This window comes from Typopeltis vanoorti, chromosome 13, assembly GCF_054136105.1.
Source record: "Typopeltis vanoorti isolate ZY-2024b chromosome 13, IOZ_Tvanoo_1.0, whole genome shotgun sequence".
Taxonomy (NCBI): Eukaryota; Metazoa; Arthropoda; class Arachnida; order Uropygi; family Thelyphonidae; genus Typopeltis; species Typopeltis vanoorti.
Window position 1 is genome coordinate 108,371,052 of NC_143561.1, and position 17,062 is coordinate 108,388,113.

Genomic DNA, 17,062 nt, shown 5'->3' on the forward strand with positions numbered 1-17,062 from the left:
CACTTCTGATTCAGCTGACTGAACAATTTCTATGCATATTCATTGTTATGATTTCTTTACGTTCTTGGAACGGGATGTGTGAAGAAAGGCGTTCAGTGTTGTTTGTAACTCTTGGAAACTAATTTTCTTTCGTGCTAGCAGAGCACGAAACAGAATTAGCTTGCAAAAGCATGCCGACTAAAAGACCGCATTCGTATTCTGAGGTTAGTTCAAGCCATAGAACATGATATCCAACACTCGGTTTCAAACTTATATTGTTCATGATCCAGAATAAGAAATACATTTCTGAACTTGACCTTCATAAAAAAAAATCATATTTCGATGAAAACAAGTATAAGTCAATATATGTATATATCGTTAGAACTCCAATATTTTCATATCTTAGATTTCGGTGTTCTAAGGTACTTCTTACATTATCAATCTAAATAAATAGATGTTGATCTTATTCTGGATTTATTTCTGCCATCTTGGCAAAAAATCACACACACACACACACACACATGCTGCTATATTTCCTGTATTGAGAACGCGCCTGTCTTAAGAGGAAGAGGGAAGAGTATACCAAGTATTCTAAAGGCTGATAAGACTGTGATGAGACTGCGTAATGTGTTGTGCGTCAGCCAAAGAAGATAAATATGATCTGGACTGGAGATCTGCGTTGTAACAAAGGTAAGGTTTAGAGATTAGAGTTAGCGAGAGAAGGTCATTAAAGTATGGAGCGTGTATGCAGTGAAAAACTGCATATTTCCATCGTGTGAGGAGTAAAAATGATGGAATCCATATTGATGGTCACTGATTAAGTAGCAGGCCTCCGGGAAACTAGAGAGGAAACTAGTTGCAAAGAGTGAAAGGTAGCTCATGGAATGGTAGCTTATTATGCAGGCATCTATGCCACACCCAATCTAAATGCCATGTGGGTATGGTTGGTTAGAAAATCGTGTATGGAGTAAGAATAGCGGAATCCATATTGATGGTCACTGATTAACTGCTGGGCCTTCATATATATTGAAGAACTTGCTTAATGATGATATTCTCTATTGTTTTCGAGAGCACCGTGATAGGCTTAATATAGGCTCTTCCATGACAATCAAACGACTGATGTAGTCGGTCATTAAGTGATGTTTCAATAGTATACTATGTGGACGAGAGAGAGAGAGAGAGAGAGGTGGAAAAGTGGAGTATTTGTAATTATTCAGAAAGTTATTTCTTAAATCATTTGAACTGGTGATTGCTGTATGATAAAACTTTTTTGTCATTAAGAAATTCATACTTTACTAATAATCAATCCATTAAGGACCGACAGCTGAGTGAAACAGAACGTTACACATTTGAGAAAAGATCACGACAGGAATCAAGGGACGCAAGGTTAAATACAGATAACATTTTCCATTCTCTAAAGCAGTGAATCTAAGTGCATAACGTAATAAAATTTAGTGAAGTCAGCTGAACATTATGCGAAATTGTTCGACTGAATGTGGTGAAAGATATCAACATCAGCAGCGACGTTAAAGAAATGCGATTATGAGATTTGGAAACAGCAGCATCATATAAAAACGGCGGGGAAAAAACATATTTTTTGTTTTTCTACTATGAAATGTTGCAAGCTTGTAATACATGAATACTTTGTGGGCTAAGGGTATATATATATATCCTCCGATTTTCCCTGCTCTAAAAAACAGACATGTGTTTTAGAGCAGGGAAAATCGGAGCCACTTCAGACCTCCAGCAATTATGGTGGTAATCTCAACACCAGACGACGAAATTCATCCAACATATAAATTCATTTCTCATCATAGTAATGGCTTACTTATGCTCAACTTTTAAATTTGCTTCCACTTCATATGCCATCAATGCGGGACTAAAGATCCAAAAGACCTTTCGTGGTTAGAATTATTATAAACGACCCAACATTCTAATTATAAATATTATAAACGACCCTATATCTTGTTGCTTCATTTATATACTTCACTTTAATAGAAAACGCATAATTATTTAATGACCTCATTATAATGTCTTTATATATTACACATATTGTATATTTGGGAGTTTACACTTCGTTAAACAGTTTTTTCTATTTGGTTCGAATTCTGAATTCAACAGCTGAATGCAGAGGCTAAAAGTGGACATTTCGCTCGTTATATATTATTAACTGAGGCATCATATGGAGAGATAGAACTTATACTAAAACCCAATCATTTCATCACAAAGCATCAAACCTCTGTCAAAATTCAGTAAGGTAAAAGTGCATTTGCTTAAACAAGAACTTTAATCAGTGACACGCAGAGGAAGTGACAAGCGAAGCATTTCTTTTCTTGCATGTGATTTGGCACATGAATGACTTGCGATGATTCAGCAATACTTATGAAAGAACGGCATACTTTCAAATGACAGGAATCAGACAAAAAAAAACCGCACAAACCGTATCAAATAGCGTTGGTTTTGTGATGCAATCACATTCATTCATTCCGTGGTCATTTTACTTCACTTACCGAAGTTTCCAACAAGTCTTTAAATCTTCGATTATATTAAAAAGCGTCAGAAATTTGATGTAATTACAGATAGAAAGATGACTAGATGCTCGTAAGTATATTTTTATTAGAATCCCTTCGTTTATAATTCAGTTTCATTGCTCAGCATCATCGTATTTGTATCCACCAGCTTCTAATTTTGTTTTCTACCCACCGATAAATAAATTTAACACCTTTTAAATCGAATAAAGCGTACACATAGATTAAAAGAAATATATATCGATAAGAAATTTAAATAAATAATAATAAATAAATAATATAGCTTTTGATTCGAGTTTAGTCGATTTCTACGATTCTATATGGGTGGATAAACTGGGAGAGGTGTCGAATCCCTATAGGATGCGAAGAAACAGAATACTTGGCTTCTTCGTTACAAAATAGGAAAACCAAGAGGAAGAAAACACTTCATTTAGAGACAATATCCTTCTGTAAACGTACGGTTTATTTTTCTTCTATGTAATATCTTTACTCTTCTATATTTATTGTATTTCTTTATATCTTTATTCTAATGCGCTTTTTCTCTCATAACCTTTTTCACTTACTCTACTGCGTTTCATGTTTGTCCACCTTCCGTATTTACTAGCCGTATGCCAATGAACACTGAAATTTTATTTGTAAGAATGTGCCATCAGTATATCAAATATTCGGCATAAGACTCATTAAAACTTCCGGTAGATCTCTCTCTCTCTCTCTCTCTCTCTCTCTTACGAGTGAAACTTCCCTTAACAAAGTTTACATAAACAGTCGTGGTTCGTAAGTAACTAAACTGCGCTTTCATTGCCTTACAAGTCCGATTTATTTATTAACAGGGCAGTTGTAAAATAGAGGATCAGGCAGCACTCTTTTAACAAATAACTAAAACATATTTATTTACATTAATTAATATACATGAATTAAATGACAGGGAGACTGCTTTCTCTACCTATCTAAAAATCTTTAGCATAAAATTAGAACCTTTTCACTTCAATACTAAATAAACTCTTTAATTCAAACACTTATTTACTCTCTGCTTACAAATTCAACTTATTAAAATTCTCAAAGAGGTTAGTTAACTCTCTGTTAAGTTATTTTTACAAATTTCCATATCGACTTCTAACATGCCAATTGACTCTCTTATGGACACTTCTAATTACTAATAAACTAACTCTTTACAGTCCATATACAACATATCTCTTAGATCAGTGCTTCTCAAAAAATTATGGATGTAAAGGCCCCCTTGGAGAAACTAAAATATTTCACAGCGGCCCCCATCGAAAAAAAAATCTTAATACAGACATATATTATTATAATATTTATTGTATTTATATTCAATACAAAACATACACAGAGAATATCGCAAAAATCAAATGCAAATATTATTTTTAGCATCTTACATACACATTTGACATGGCACACTCTTAGTTTTAAAACATTTTAAATTTGTTTTCATTATTTCACGCCCCCCTCAACAAAACGGACTGCCCCCCAATGGGGTCGCGGCCCACAGTTTGGGAAGTACTGTCCTAGATTATAAGAGAAAATATACAAAAGGATGTGACTTACAGGGGCTCTGACATTCAGTCAAAAGTCTATTACTAAATGACTTTCGGCTTTTTCTTTATGGCTTTTCTTTCAACTCGAGTTTTAGGCTTCCTTCAGGATTATCTTGCTTCAGCGTCACGTCGGGATATTGGCGGGCTTTTGGACTGTAATCTGCGGTACTCGAATAGCACATACAAGAGGTTTCAGTATACGGATAAATTCTCCTCTGGATCCTACTTCGGGAACTTCTGCTTCTAATTGCCGCCACTTCTGCCACTAATCGACGATGACTGCAACTGCTGCCGACTGGCTCTGGCTCTTCTCGGTAACAGCGCTTCACCTTTGCTCTTTAGGCACTTGGATCTCGGCTCTCCTCTTTGTAACTGGGGCCTTGCCTCTCCTCGTTCTTTGCCGCCGCTGCTCTGATTTGGACTATGCATATAATCTAAGCTCGCTTCCGCTCTGGTTCCAACTGCTTCTAGTTCCGACTTCTGATGACTCTCTCTTGACGTCTGGAAGCCCCTTATGCTCAGCTCAGTCCCCTTTTATTTTGCGATCTTGGTACATTGCACTAAGGGTAGTAAACCCCGAAGAATTCGGCATGACTCTTTCATCTTCTTTTAAGTTTGACCCGCTCTTTGTTCTCCTCCGTGCAATCTTTTGATCGTATTTTGCCGGGCGCGGAAACTTGTCTCTAAAACTAGCGGACCTCTTTCATACTTTGCTTCTCCTTTCAGGCCGCGGAAACTTCTGTAAACCTAGCGACGCTCTTGAAAACACTTTAAAGGTGTTAGCACAGAGTTTGTAAGCAACTCTTATACACAAAACTAGTAAACAACTTTTCCTGCACTCTTACACATAACAATATGCAAAGTTCTCCAATGGGAAAGCATTGCCTTTGCTTTTGACGTTAAAACAGTAAATACAGTCACTTCCCATAGGGTTAACTACATTAATATCTAGCATAAAAAACATAGAAACAAACAAGGTTATTTACAGTTCTCATGGGACTTGACCTATGTAAAAAATCGATGTAAAGCGCTTTGATACTTTTAAGCTACATCGAGTTTTTACACTTCCCTTAAGTCTTAGCTGCAGTAATTCAAAACAACCACAACTATCTAACACACTGTAGTCTCGTTGGTAATGTGTATTTATATATTTATCGACGATGGGCTGTGGTGGAATTGATCTGGGAGAGAATGCAGTCTTTATACAGATTCTTTTCGTCCTAGACGGACGTTGTCCATCTAAGCCGCAGAAAACGTACATAAAGCCTGAAGATGAGTTATATGGAGATGGCGGGGTATTCCAGAAATTTGCATCGAAAAGTACGTAAGGAAAATTAAGGGAGGTAAAGCTCCCTAATCAATATGTGTTTTTCCTCATTAAGGAAAAAAATAGTAAATATCATAGAATAATGTTGTAATTTTTACTGATAGTAATTACTATGGTAATTGCTATCAATTAATCTATAATTTTATTTAATATACATTTATTACATATGTCTTTGTTAGTTTATTATTTATTTATTATCACTTTTTTTCAGGTTTCTCGCTTGCTTATCTGTGGTGCTCTCTTTGCACTTCGTAAACAGCCAGACTACAATCGCCCCACCTGGTAGAGAAAACTGTATCATCAGCAACGAAACATGTATCGAAAAAGGAGGAGTCTTAATACCAGGATTTAAACCTCCTCCTCCTGATCTTCTTCTTCTTCTACATCCTTTTCATCCTTACTGTGATCTCTGCTTAATAATCACAAGTAATTACTTTTATCACTGTTTTTGTTATTTTGCAATTAATTGTTTTGTAATTAATCTTTCTGGATATTTTGTGATTCTTAACGGATATTATAGTTCATATTTTTGAATTATATTAAATTATTTTTAACGTGCAATATTGAGAAGTATAAAGATGACATTATACATGTACGAGCGTCATCTAAAATAGCAATCTTCAGCGTTTAAAGTTGTATAATGCATCCTTATGAGATGTTATGACATCCTTGTCTTAACACAGAACTACTCAATAAACTTCATTTGCTATTTTTATCAATATAAAAGAAATACAAATATAAAAGTAAGTATAACATATAAATAAAGTTTTAAATAATATAATAAATATAAAAAAGAAATAAATATAAAATACAAAATTAAAATAAAAACTTGAGAAAATAAAAAACAAAATACGCTAACGCCTGTTTGTTCCTGTATAGAGAGTAGGTGAGGCCGTTTTAGCCCTATCTAACGTTTGGAGACTCAGCGGGCTGTTCAATCTCCGGTGGTACCCAATCAGAGATAGCTGGCCCAAGGCTATCACTAATTAATAGGTACGAAGTGAAGAAAATGGCTACCATGTGCCGCCATCTTGTGGCTCCTAACCCTAACACGATATTTTTAATGTCTGAAAAGAGTGTGGCTTCTACCGTCGATTATCTAGAATTTACAGGACGAAAAACTCGAGTGTCTCTGGGAGGAAAAAAACGCTTGCCCGTGCCGGAGATCGACTAACTCGGGAACAGGTCGAAAAAAAGCTTAGATGTTCCTCTGGTCGGCGCCTAAAGACTAGATTTGAACTCCAAGTCTTTGTCTTTCTTCGTGCGGTCAAGTTCCCGTAGCGTGCAAACGCCACTTCTACTGAGCTCCACAGGCTCCACTAGTTATATATAGTTAATTCGACTGTGCTACTACATATTATAGTCAACGTGCTGCGTAAATATCTGAAATGTGTTACTTTTTTGGGAGGCATATGTATGGTGTAATATTTCAGAGATATGACATACCTTATATTACCCTGGAGTTTCTATAGATGGTAAGCTAGATTTACTTCTATTAAATGCAATAGAATTATGCATAAACCAATCTGTGATTAGGTCCTTACGTAAATGATACAAGACCATTCATGAGTCACTGGGTATGAATATGAGTAAAGTGTCGAAATTTCTTCTGCATGCTGACAGATTTGATTGGATAATTGCTGAATGCTTGAGTTTGTTTTTCTCTTATTATTACATTCTTTAATTTTCGCAGCAAAAGCCAGTTTTCTCTGCACGGAGTTTTTCTGTTGGGAGATAATCATGTAGTTACTGCTCTTATTTTTATATCTACGTATCAAATATATATTTGAATACTCATCTAATATCTAATGAAATTTAACATCCTGAACTTTGCTGGTAAGCGAGATCAATAAAATTAATTTTTCATTTGGTTATTTTTTAGAGGAACAAGAAAGGTGTAATACTACACCACCGGAACCTCCACCACCAGGACCTTTCCCACCATTTGGACCTCCTCTACCACTGGGACCTCCCCCTCCATTTGGACCTCCTCCACCATTTGGACCTCCTCTACCACCTGGACCTCCCCCTCCATTTGGACCTCCTGCGCCATTTGGATCCCCACCTCTTTGGCCTCCACCACCTGCATACCCATGTGGTTTTCTTTATATATGCGAACGTGATCTACAATGTCTCAACAACATATGCGTTTCATCAGGAACCTCCACTACAGCAATAAATGCACAAAAATGAGCGGTTTCCCTGGTGACATTGCTCGTGCGCAGTCGCTGTTTTCCTAAACATTGTATTCTTCAGATACATAACCCAGACGGTTTAGTATTGGAAATGCTGCAGAATTGTACACGGAGCACTTGAAATTGTCTTTAAAATAAATGAAATTATTTTGCATATAAATTTATATTTTATTCCTATTTCTTCTTTGATAGTTAATGCATACTTAATCAGTATATTTGGATTGATGTAACTCTATTCTGTTGCCTAATTGACTAAGAAGTTGCTAACTCATAACAATGTAGCCAAATTATGTACACTCATGAGCCACTTTTCAACAAAAGTAAACAATCATGCTTATGAACATCTTCAGTTCAAACTTGCAATCCACTGATCGAAGAATGAATCTGCTCTATTCGGTCAGTAGCACATTATAACACTAGCTTTTAAAAAAAAGAAAACTTCGAATTCGCGATCAGTTATTCTTATTGCTCGGGAACTCGAAATGAATAATTAAAAAAAAAACTTCCTCTAAATGATGAAAAACAATGCACATTCTGAACCATCGTATGATTAGTTTGACATCAAAGTCAATATATTCATAATCACTGGAGTTCCTTATAGTCCGTATAAGACTGGCTTAAAGGGGCGAAGCAAGAATGCTTTTCATCTTCCCCGTTATCTGTAGAGGACAGTGTGGGGATAAGGTGTTATTGAGCTATTAAAGCTCTGATCATGGCAGTAGGGTAACAGCAATAGCCGAGCCTCGGTTAGAACTTCACTGGCTACAGCATTGCCATCCATTACCCTCCAAGGGTATTAATCACCGCATCTCACGGTCGATTCTTAGCCTCTTCCCTGGAGTTCCTTTCATTACAGAAATGTGCCCATATTTTGCTATAAACTTCTAAGAAAGGTGTGTTATTTCAGTTATGAAATTATTTAAAATTTTAAAAATACTAAACAAAAGCTTCAAATTTTAGCTTTATTATTTCATTTAACCAAGAATTATTAACTTAATAATTAAAATAACATGAAAATTTAAAAAGAGGTTGACGAGAATATAAAATCTGAATTTAAAAAATATATATTAAAGAGTGTCGCTTCCTGAAACGCCAGTAAGTAGTATAAATCTGACTGCAATGAGAGTTGGCAAACTCCGTTTATTTATTCTGTTACATAAACAAAACCAAAACCATTTTTATGATTAACAAGTTGATGATATTATATTTTATTAGAAGATATAATTAGTTACTGATATGAAGTCCACCACCTTGGTTTGCCGAGAGCATAGCGTATCTGCTTTCAAACTAACGGGCTGTGGATTCAAAGTTCATCGTAAGCACGAATGTCCATTAGGTGGCAGATGAATTTCATTATTCGGTTTGAGATCACCACCTTATTAGAGGTGTGACTAACCAAAATTAAACAAATAGATATATTTTTTAACTCAATGGTTAATTTTTCATTCCTGTTTTATTTTATAGAATTGTTGTCATCTCTTATCAGTGTGCTCACTTTGCAACATAATTAGAACATATAATTATAAAAATATTTTATTGTATTCAATATAATATAACTGTATTTTAAATATTTTTTAAATTTTCCATTGCTCTTCAATATTATTAAATTTTAAATAAAAATAATTTATTATTAAAATACACCTTATTTTAATTTTATAAATATTAATATAAATCATTTCTAAACTTTTATATAAACGTTGGGGAATATGAATTGAACGAATCCAATACCTTGGAGGATAATGGATGGCAATGCTGTAGCCAATGAAGTTTTAACTGAGGCTCGGCTATTGCTGTTACCCTCCTGCCATGATCAGAGCTTTAATAGCTCAATAACACATTATCCCTACACTCTCCTCTACAAATAACGGGGAAGATGAAAAGCATTCTTGCTTCGCCCCTTTAAGCCAGTCCTTATCCTTATAAGGACTATAAGGAACTCCAGGTGGAAAATCGACCGTGAGATCCGGTGATTAATACCCTTGGAGGGTAATGGATGGCAATGCTGTAGCCAATAAAGTTCTCACTGAGGCTCCGCTATTGCTGTTACCCTCCTGTCATGATCAGAGCTTTAATAGCTCAATAACACCTTATCCCTACACTCTCCTCTACAGATAACGGGGAAGATGAAAAACATTCTTGCTTCGCCCCTTTAAGCCAGTCCTTATAAGGACTATAAACGTTGGGGAACGAGAATCAATCGACCGTGAGATGCGGTGATTGATTCGTTCAATCCAATACCCTTGTATAGTAATGACAATGCTGTAGCCAATGAAGTTTTAACTGAGGCTCGGCTATTGCTGTTACCCTCCTGTCATGATCAGAGCTTTAATAGCTCAATAACACCTTATCCCTTCACTGCCCTCTACAGATAACGGGGAAGATGAAAAGCATTTTTGCTTCGCCCCTTTAAGCCAGTCCTTATAAGGACTATAAGGACTATAAACTTTGGGCTGAACACAACTAACTTTACTGCCCTCAATGGGATGGGACATAGCTCACAAACACTCCATTCAAAGTTCTTCCATTACAAGACAAAGGGGAATATGAAAAGCAATTTTGCTTCACCCATCTAGCCAGAAATGTTAATGTTAATGTTAATATAAACGTTGGGAATCAATCGACCGTGAGATGCGGTGATTGATTCATTCAATCCAATACTCTTGGAGGGTAATGGATGCCAATGAAATTCTAACTGAGGCTCGGCTATGGCTGTTACCCTCCTGCCATGATCAGAGCTTTAATTGCACAATAACACCTTATCTCTACACTGTCCTCTATAGATAATGGGGAAGATAAAAAGCATTCTTGCTTCGCCCTTTTAAGCCAGTCCTTGTAAGGATAAATATAAACATTGATCTTATGAACCATATATCTTTTACATGAAAATGTGCTGCACTCAGTGGAAATCTCGCACTCGATTTCAGTCACAGAGATTAGTTACATTCCCAGAACCTTTTTACAGACTGGTTTCTAATGTACGTCATTTACTGGGTAAAATGAGGTCGCTGTCTTTGATTATATCTAATCAGCCCACCTCTGATTTATTTTTATTATTTAGAACAAAATAAAATTTAAAAGAACGGTTTTAAAAATTCTTGTATAGAATATATTGTCTAAGAGAGAAACAGTAACAGAGAGTACCGAATTCGACTGTGCGAGAGATGTTTGTGAGAGTACGTCTTCTTTGTCTGGTGTGAGATCCTCCCTGAATATTAAATGAGTTAATGAGCTCGAAAAAGTTCCATTTTTGAAACTATTATGAGCGGGATTCCCGGGTTGGTTTAGCGTACTTCACGATACTATAGTAACTGCATACTTGACTTGGGTGTGACTGACATTAAAAATAATAATAAATATCAGTTTATTTTCAACTAATAGCATTTTCCCTGATATCATTGTAAACTGTGTTTGCGTTTGTACATTTCTACACAATTATAATATAACACAACGCTTGTTATATTATAATAAAATGAACCATTTTTGGTTGCCCTTGACAAAATACCATTGTTATAATCCAATAACAAAGCACGTCATAATCTATTTAAAATCAATTGTTGTATTAAGTACGTGACAGTGGATATTGTTGCGAATACATTCGTAGAGAGCTGACCGAATAGGAAGTATGGAATAGATAGGACTTCAATGTTTCGTAAACTAATAATTAATATAACGCAAAACGCTTTTAATCATTTGGAATCAGAGAGAGGATTTAAAAAGATCAAAGAATTAGGAACAGGAGTCAATGGTACTGTGCTGGAAGTGCATGATGGGAAGCGGTCATTCGCTCTCAAAAACTGGCCATTGGCTATTCGGAAGGAGAAATGACTCACTGGGCCAACCTGAAGCATCAGAACATCATATTACTCGAAGAAATAATCGATTTGCGTCAATACAAGAAGGTCATGGGCTTCACTATGCCCTGTTTATACTGTGACGTCAACCAGTATTTGCTTGGAAATGAATTCTTGGCCAAGAGGAAAAAATTCCATCTCATCAGGAAATGGACTTGCGAAATCACGAAGGCTTTACACTACTTGCACTCCCACGGGTACTACCACCTCGACTTAACCTGTAAAAACGTCCTCTTGACGCATGCGCTGCACGTCCAAGTAGCAGATTTTACTCTTCTTACAGATTCCCAGGAAAGAAGTGCTGATCTGGTCGGACTACCCCCCGCATATCGTCCGCCAGAGCTTATCAACGGGAAGTTAATCGCTGTTTGTGGTCCTGTTGATATGTGGGCTTTGGGTCTGATTGTTCTGCGCATGCTCACTGACTACAAGTTAGGAGGAATGGCGGATTGGCGTCTTGAAAGAGAACTATTCTTAGAACATTTGCTTCAGAAAGAAGAGTTGAATAATGTCCTGAAAATGGCTTATTCTGGCATCAAGATGAAAAGCAAGTATGTCGTCATCTGTGTGGAATTTCTTCGGGAGCTTTTGCATCCCTTGCCAGAAGACAGAATGACAGCGGAGATGACACTCCGTCATCCTTTCCTGGAAGGACTTGTTGGAAGTGAGTTTTGCAAGAGTTCTTCATAACAGTTTTATTATTATTATTTCTTTATAAGAAAGGACAAAATATCAGCATTCTTGTAATCTCGTGTGAATCGACCCAACCACTCTCCGAGTCTTAATGCTTAATGCCTTCCCCTCATCTTACAGAGCGAAAAAAAAAAAAAAAATAAAATAAATAAATAAAATAACGCGAACATGAAATGTTAACTGTGCTGTTTTCGAATCTTCACATACTGGATAGACAATTTCTATACAAATTTTGAACTGACGATACTACATACGAAGCATAAAGAAATACTGGCTTTCACTGCTCAATAACATCCTGACAAATATCGATGCTGTTGACTGAAGTTTCTATAAGTGATACAGAAGCGCCTGCGTATAACATTAACAACTACCAATCCCACACCTCATGCAGACCAAGAGAAAAGAGGAAGTGACGTTATGGAACAATGAAAAGCACAGTGTAACCGAAACCACAACCTCTTTGAAATATGCAGAAACAGTACCGTTGGAAATCACTACTAACGACAGATACAAATACACGATAAACGCAATATCCAGACTTCCTGCAGACACAAACTCACTCAACTTCCTTGTAGAATTGGAAACATAGTTAAATATCATCAACCATCGCACAACAGCAAAAGCCATCATAATAGATGGTGTTAACATAAATATCCTTGACCTTGGCTCTCCAACCACTAAGCATATTGAGCCAGTGCTCATAAACTCGACCATAAACTCCCCAACAAGAGAATTACTTAACGATTCCCTAACACGATCATGCATAGATTACATCAACATATGGGCTCTTATTAAAACAAAAACGTCATAATCACATAATCACCACCATATACTGTTGTCCACCACTTTATCGCAATTTCGTTCCATCCCTTTACATCCCGCGCATGCTGCAAAACCCCACGAAAAAGCATTCTACTATTATAGAAAAAAAATGTTGCTGAAAAGTTTATAAAAAACACAAACAGTAAAACAGACTACTTAATATAAATGATCGAATAACTTTATACGACAGCCTCAAATTCCTGTTCACAAAAAGGCAACGAAACACCCAAGAAAGAGGAGACAAGCACAAACATTATACAAAAACATAAGAAACCAACTAACAACTAAAACTGGGAGCCCAAGAAAGCACTACTACGTCCAGAAATTCTCTGAACAGTACTAGTATGAAGGAAGCATGGCCTACGCTTAATTCCTTATTTTCAACACCGTAATGTTTCTTATTCTTACAGCAGCTTACAAAGAGCAAGAAAGGCGGCGATCAAGCTGGTTCACTAGAAAGGCGAAGTGTTTTCCTTTGGTTGGCGAAAACTCGGTGCTTCGAAAGTCATTTTGGAGGTCAAGAAATTTACTGGGCAGAAATATACAACCCGCAGTGGAAGGTCAAACTCAACAGGACTGAATAGACAGAAGGAATTCAAAACGTTGAGTTATACTTACCATGTGGGTAGTAAAAATAATATCCTTTAAATTGTGTTTACTTATCAATAACTATCTTTTGTATTCGGCAGATTAAATTGCATCTTCTAAGTAATTTTACTATTGTGACAGTCTCTATTCTTATTCTTTTTTTTTTAGTTGAGTACCGGAGTAAGAATGGTTTTGTTTATAAAAGTACTTTTAGAAATTAATAATGTGTATTCAAAGTCGCAGCATTAGAGACAGTATTAAAAAATTTAAGAAGACTATTAAAACTGACTTCGAAGCTTGAGTTTAGACTATTTTATTATTTGTAATATATTATATATCTAAATTTTATGTAGCCAATCTTTTCGATAATTAATTGACATGCACGCTAAACTCAGCGCAAAACATTGCTATAGTGATGTAAGTGGACTGAGTCAACAATTTCGTAACAAGTTTAGCACACGCGCACGCGCGCGCACACACACACACACAAACAGAGACACAGAGAGAGCGAAGTTGATCAACTGTTGGTGGCTAAGTTATAACAAGGATTTAGGCAAAACGTACGCGTGTAGAACAAAAATCTCTGCTGTTAAACTATGAGCATGAACTGAACAATACATTGAGTAATCTATTAACAAACGTGTCAGTATAAGCATTTAAAAATAACATACTTTTTCATTTGCTAATTTAATAACAACAATAATGTATTGGAATATCTTCCCTTTACTGTAGTGTCATAATTCTACAATAGTTGGTGGACAGTAGATGGCGTTCGTGTAGTGATGATGGTACTGGCGGTTTGGTGTGTGTTGGCGGATTGAGTGGTGGAAAGGGAAAGTTGTAGAATGGGTGCCCTCCGTCGATGAGTCTTTGTACTCCTTGGACGTGTCACGTAATAATAACAAGAAGGCAAATGTAGTAAAATAACTCAACTAATTAGAGTTTCAACATACATGCAATGAAAGTACCTGAGTAAACTCGTAATGAGTTTCGTAACCCTAATTAACTTGAAGAAAGACATAAAATGAGAATATATTTACGGAACTTTTTCTAGATCTCTTTTCAGCTGACTTCAGAGCGCAAGTACGTAATTTTTTTTTTTTTTTTTTTTTTTTTTGTCAGGTGAATCTCAAACTTCGGAAACTTATAAAAATTGACCGTAAACAATACACACGATATATATAAGTACAAATAACAATACAGTTAATGTTAGTAACGCGAGATGGCGGCAGTGTTCTGTTGTATTTTCTTACGGAAGTGGAAATGGGCTAATGGTAACAATGGGTGAAAGAGCCCAATCGCATATCCGTGTTACGAGTGACATTACCTAACGCTGACAATATTGAAAATGTGTTTACTTCGAGAAGAAAGTGTAAGATGACGGTAGCACAAAATGTTGACTTATTATTTGAAGAAAATGTCAAAGTTAAATGAAGTCAGTAAAGAATGGAGAATATCGAGAAAAGTATAGAAAAGTATGGAAAAGCGTCTAGCAAGTACAGTTCTAAAAAATGCAGTTTAAGGTGTGCATTACCGAATGACTAAAATTCATCTAAAAAAAGAAAAACTAGTTTTGTGTAGAATGATTCCTCTTCACTTAAGTTACAATTAGACTAAACAGGTAATTAGGACTAGAACTCAATATAATCATATCTACAATTGTATTTATTCATTGGTTGGTTTGTATGTTTTACTTGCGATGAAAGCACATCGAATATGTTCCTCAAGGCCTTAATATGTATTTATAATATTATATAATAGTATTTGCGATGTTTACGTTAGCGATATGCTAATTAATGTAGTACTCGTGTGATTCCCTCAATTTGAAAATAATCCCAACATATTGTGTCGAATAAACAAAACGGAGCGCCATCTACCTTCAGTAAAGTGTGAATCACTTTCTTTTTCACGTAATACAAATGGATGTGATAAACCAAATTCCGAGCACGGAATATATAAAAAAAAAAAATCTGAATTTAACACAATGTCGTCCAATTTGCGAATTTTTAAGTTTTTTTATTTTTTATCATGTTAAAAGAATGGATCTCTCATTTGCATAAGAATCAATTATTGTATAAGAATATTATACAATATTAGATGCAAAGAACACATACTCGGTTGTGGGTTTGGAATTACAAAGCAGCAAAGGTTATGAGGTCAAAGTATCCTGTCTGTTATTTATGGGAGAAATACCATCATCAGATTGAGGCAAGGAACGGAGATTATAATATAGATGGGAACTGATATGTTGTATAATATAACAAATATTATGTTTGATATAAAACAACACATTCTACAAGAATGCTACTATGTCCGAAAAAAACAAAGAATATGCAGTATATAAACAACGAATACTATGAGTATATTATGATGTAAGATATCAGGAACATGCACTATCAAATAGTCTCAGAAACATTTGAAGGGAATTTAATATCTTGCGTTGTATAGATAATGTCGATGCGTCATGAAGTGAGCTGACAGCAGGATGTATTAGTTCTGTTTGGAAGAAACTGTTAAAAATATATGATGATACCTTCACTGAAACGACAAAGCATTACAAGATTGGTGACAGTGCTAGTAGTAAAAGAACTGAGGTTGGAGATTCAGTGAAGATAATAAAATATGGCGTTCCACAAGGTCTAGAAATACGACAGGTGCTAAGATCTAATGTATTTTTAATTTATGTTAGTGATCTGTATGGGTAAAACGTTTTTTGTTTGTCAAAGTGATATCGTTCGTTGATAAAACAGCATTAATCAATACTGAATGTTGAAACTACAACAGTGGTTTAACATTAATGGTCTTAAAATTGACACCGATATAACTAATATTGACCCAAATACATTAGCATTTGGGTCAATTTCGAGAGTAACCTGAAATGGAATTTCCATAACTCATTTTTAGTAAACAAGTTGAGGTTCGTAATTAATAAAATATATCATGAGTAAATTCTTCCCAGTAACATCGTGTGACCTGTTGGAATAGATTACAACAGCGATCTGCTGCTGTATTTGATTAAAATGCGAAATAGTAATTAGAGCCATAGGATTTACTGATTCATTCACATAATTCCACTTCATGATTTATTCGCCATTCTATTTTTTCCCTAACAATTGCACTGTCGATTACTCTTTCTAAGAAATAATAAATTGTATTTTTAATTCCTTATAAGGACTGGTTTAAAGGGGCGAAGCAAAATTGCTTTTCATATGCCCCGTTGTCTGTAGAGGACATTGTAAGGATAAGGTGTTATTGAGCTATAAAGCTCTGATCATGGCAAGAGAGTAACAGCAATAACCGAGCCTCAGTTAGAACTTCATTGGCTACAACATTCCCATCCATTACCCTCCCTGAGTGCCAATTTTAGTCGCCTCGTACGACATGCATTAGCTACATTGGTGATACGTAAGTAAAGCCGATCTCTAAAAATTAAGACGATCCCTAGACCACTCAATAGTGGCCGAAAGACCATCCATCTCAGCGTTGGCTCCACCCTCCACCACCACCGAGCAGAACAGCTCAAATT

General features: G+C 35.8%; 1 protein-coding gene across 1 annotated transcript; it reads left to right on the forward strand.

Moving 5' to 3' along the window:
* Positions 1 to 11,403: 11,403 nt before the first annotated feature.
* On the forward strand, positions 11,404 to 12,123 carry LOC150100459 (serine/threonine-protein kinase 17A-like). Its single transcript, XM_090402657.1, has one exon. It carries the CDS (start codon positions 11,404 to 11,406, stop codon positions 12,121 to 12,123), a length of 720 nt encoding a protein of 239 aa, XP_090258783.1.
* The last annotated feature ends 4,939 nt before the right edge of the window (positions 12,124 to 17,062 follow it).